General features: G+C 38.8%; 1 protein-coding gene across 1 annotated transcript; it reads right to left on the reverse strand.

Moving 5' to 3' along the window:
- Positions 1 to 302: 302 nt before the first annotated feature.
- Positions 303 to 1,091, reverse strand: LOC112734440 (uncharacterized). Its single transcript, XM_025783754.1, has one exon. It carries the CDS (start codon positions 1,089 to 1,091, stop codon positions 303 to 305), a length of 789 nt encoding a protein of 262 aa, XP_025639539.1.
- Between the last annotated feature and the right edge of the window lie 3,141 nt (positions 1,092 to 4,232).

The raw sequence follows: 4,232 nt of genomic DNA on the forward strand, positions 1-4,232 counted from the left end.
ATCAGCATGCTATGCACTTAAAAGTACCAAATAGAATGATCAAAACTATGAATTTCAATCCAATTTGGTTTTAAAAACAAAATCAGCAATGAAGAGCATAGTTGCCATAACTTCAGCACTTCTTTTTGCACCACTTCTTTCATTGTTGGATTCAATCTTCGTTGTGGCTGTATTGAGGGCTTGGTATCCTCCTCAAGAAGGATTTTATGCATGCACATTGAAGGGCTAATCCCCTTTAAATCTGAAAGTATCCACCCTATGGCATCCTTGTGTTGCCTCAACACATTGATGAGCTTTTCTTCTTATTCTTCACTGAAGCTTGAGTTGATGATTGCTGGATATGTGTTATTGCTCCCCAAGTAAGCATACTTCAGTCTTGGAGGTAAGGTTTTCAACTCCAGCTTTGGTGCTTCCATCTTCTCTTTGTTTGCCTTGTCTAGCATGATTGAGCCTTCTATGATTTTTTGTGGTAGTTCATCACATGATGTTTGTTGATTTTGCTCCATTTCTTCTTCACATTGTTTTTCTTCTAGGACTCTTTGAACCAGCTTCTCCATTGTGTCTACCATCATGCATTCACCAATGGACTCCTTTGGGTAGCTCATTGCAGTGAAAACATTGAACACCATCTTTTCTTCATATAGCCTTAGGAATAGTTCTCCCTTTTGCACATTAATTATTTTCCCAGCTATTGCCAAGAATGATCTCCCAAGTATGATTGATGTATTAGCCTCTTCCTCCATGTCAAGCACTACAAAATCTGCTGGAAAAATGAACTCTCCCACTTTAACCAACAAGCCTTCCACTACTCCATAGGAAAACTTGAATGTCCTATCAGTTAGTTGGAGTGTCATCCTTGTTGGTTTGGCCTCTTCAATTCTCATTCTCTTTATCATGGCCAAGGACATAAGGTTAATGCTAGCTCCCAGATCACACAATGCTTTCTCAATGCTAATATCCCCTATGATGCAGGGGATTTGAAAGCTCCCAGGATCTTTCATCTTTTTGGAAAGCTTCTTTTGTATGATGGCACTACATTTCTCCGTGAACACTACAGTTTCCTTTTCTCCCCAGTTTCTTTTCTTTGTCATAAGCTCTTTTAAGAACTTGGTATAGAGTGGCATTTGCTCTAGTGCCTCAGCAAAAGGTATGTTAATTTGAAGCTTCTTAACGATCTCCAAGAACCTAGAAAACTGGCTATCCTTCCCATCTTTTTTTAGCCTTTGTGGGTAGGGTATTTTTGGTACATAAGGCTTCAAGACTTAATTTGGTGGACTAGAGCAGGTGTCTCTTCTCCCTTCTTGGTTTTTGAGTCATTTGTAGCCTCTTCTTCTTGCAAGTTGTGGCTTGAGGATGTCTCCTTCACCACCTTTCCACTTCTTAGTGTGATAGCCTTGCATTCCCCTCTTGGATTGGTCATGGTGTCGCTGGAGAATATATTTGTAGGTATTGGTATCTGCTTGGATAGGTATCCTAATTGTGATTCCAGTTTTGAGATTGCTGCCCCTTGGTTCTTTATGTTGGATCTGGCCTCCTCTTGGATTGAATTTATCTTTTTTTCAGCTTGCAATTGTCTCTCTGCAACAGTGGCAATATCCCCTGCCATTCATGCCATCATAGCTTCCAATCTTGCAAAGTTTCCACTGTTATCACATGGTTGTGGGGTTGGGGTTGATACATTTTGGGAATGGTTGCTGTGTGGTTGTTGGTTTGAGTGGTAAGGGGTATTATGGAGTTGTGATAGGGTCTATGATTGTTAGATTGATGGTTGGGGTTGTTGTATTGGTTAGAGTGGTATGGTTTGTGGTCTTGGGTATGATTTTGTTAGTTTTTCTAACTAAAATTTGGGTAGTTCTTCCAACCTGGGTTGTAGGTTTTGGCATTGGGATCATATGGTTGTTTAGATGAATTATTCATATAGTTGGCCTGCTCTCATTCACATTCAACTTCTGGGCTATCTCCTTCTTGCATAGGTGCTTGAGCTTTGATGGATAAAACTTGATTCTTCTCCATTTGCTTGGTTTGAGCTGCTAGTTGAGCTGTGATCACCTTGTTTTGAACCAGCAGAGCATCCATATGGTTGAGCTCCATCACTCCTCTCCTTGGGTTTCTATCGGAGGCATAGAAATACTCATTGTTGGCCACATTTTTTATGATGTCTACGGCTTCTTCAATTGTCTTCTTGGTATTGAGGGAACCTCCTGAAGAGTGATCTAAGGCTTTCTTTGCCTCTTGTGACAATCCTTCATTGAAAATGTGTAACTGTACCCATTTATTGAACATGTCTGGAGGGCACCTTCTTGTCAACTCTTTGTATCTCTCCCATGCTTCATAGAGAGTCTCTCCATCTTGTTGTTTGAACAGTTGTACCTCAGTTCTCAGCTTGATGATTCTTTGTGGAGGGTAGAACTTAACCAAAAACTTATTCACCACCTCTTCCCAAGTTGTCAAACTGTCCCTTGGGAAGGATTCAAGCCATTTATATGCTTTGTCCCTGAGAGAAAAGGGGAACAAAAGTAGCCTATAAGTGTCAGGGTGAACCCCATTAGCCTTCACGATATCATAGATTCTAAGAAAGGTAGATAGGTGTTGGTTTGGATCTTCTTGAGCATTTCCTCCAAATGAACAACTATTTTGAACAAGGGTGATTAGTTGTGGTTTGAGCTCGAAGTTGTTGGCATGAATAGTGGGTCTCAAGATGCTGCTCCCACAATTTCTAGGATTGAGATTGATATAAGAGCTTAGTACTCTCCTTTCTTGTGGGGGAGCATGATTGCCTACAACCTCCTCTTGATGGTTATGTGCTTCACCCTCCATGTTTTGGGTTGGAATATCTTCTTCTCCTTCTTCACCAACTACCCCCTTTCCTCTTGCCACTGCTTCCCTTCTCAACCTTAGGAATGTCCTTTCCGATTCAGAATCATAAGAGGTTGCAGCTCCTCTTCTCCCTGTCATACACAGCAAAACAAACACTGAACTGAAATGAACACCCTCTTGAAAGAAGGGTGGTGAGTTAAAAGTTAGTTGAAGCAAAGTGTCAAACAGTTAGTGTGCTTCTTGTTAGAATGAATATATATACAATTGATAATTGAGATTCCACTAGAAAAAATAAAGAAAATAAGGGCTGAAATTAAAGGCAATAACAAAGTAAAGAAAATGCTTAATCTAAATACCCATCAACTTAATCATTGTCGATTCAAAATCAATCCCCGGCAACGGCGCCATAAATTTGATGAGCTAGAATTTCATTATAATGAATATAATGAATCCGTTCTTGGCAAGTATACCAAATTGTCGTCAAGTAATAACTCACAATAGAGTGAGGTTGAATCCCACAGAGATTGATTAATTGAACAACTTTAGTTAATGAGTGATTTAGTCAAGCTAATCAATAGGAATTGTTGGGTGCAAAATTCTAAATAGCAGAATTATAAATCACTTAAAGATAAAGGAAAGCAATAAAGTGCAGAAATATAAATTACAAAAATGTAAAGTGCTGAAACATAAATGACTGAATTATAAATGGAGAATGGGTAATAGCAGAAATTAAAGAAAGCTATAAAGAGTAGGGAAGATAAGAATAGGGGAAATTCAATGGGATTAGAAGATGTTGCTCTCTTTGGATCAAATCTAGATCATCTCATCTTCAATCATGCAACTCATTGACCTCTTGGCAATCATGATTGATTGAGCCCCAATTCTTTGGTGATTCAATCTCTCAAATCTTGATAATTAGCCAATTCCTTGGTCTAATTGCTCATGAAGAGAGATAAGCTTGGTCCCTAATTATACAACACATCCTGATAGATCCAAATAGTGAGTGGATTTCATGTCATCATATCCAATCCCAAAACCTAGATCTACTCAAGTGTGAGAAGGAATTTCAAGCATGGTTTCATGTTTCCTTTTCTAAGGTTCCCATGAAACCCAATTTGCATTCAACCTCTTTTTCAAGATGATTGAATACTAGACTTGAGAAACGAAATTCCTTCTAGCAAATCAAAGAGAGATGAAAAGAAGAAGAAATTTACTATCATTAATCCATCAAGTACAACAGAGCTTCCTCTCCCAATAAGAGGGAGTTTAGCTACTCATAGCTTAGAGAAAAGTACAAGAGATGGAAGAAGATGAAGTGAAGTAAAACTAAACTAATTCCTTCTACTAGCCAACCAACTAACCCCTTTTTCAGTACTCTCAAGGGGTATTTATACTACTCCTATTACTAGAAATGA

Source organism: Arachis hypogaea, chromosome 13 (assembly GCF_003086295.3).
Source record: "Arachis hypogaea cultivar Tifrunner chromosome 13, arahy.Tifrunner.gnm2.J5K5, whole genome shotgun sequence".
In the NCBI taxonomy this organism is placed as follows: domain Eukaryota; kingdom Viridiplantae; phylum Streptophyta; class Magnoliopsida; order Fabales; family Fabaceae; genus Arachis; species Arachis hypogaea.

What these genes read in the sequence shown, in the direction of transcription:
- LOC112734440 (XM_025783754.1), bottom strand. Translation starts at nt 1,091, where the DNA reads ATGACAAAGAAAAGAAACTGGGGAGAAAAGGAAACTGTAGTGTTCACG.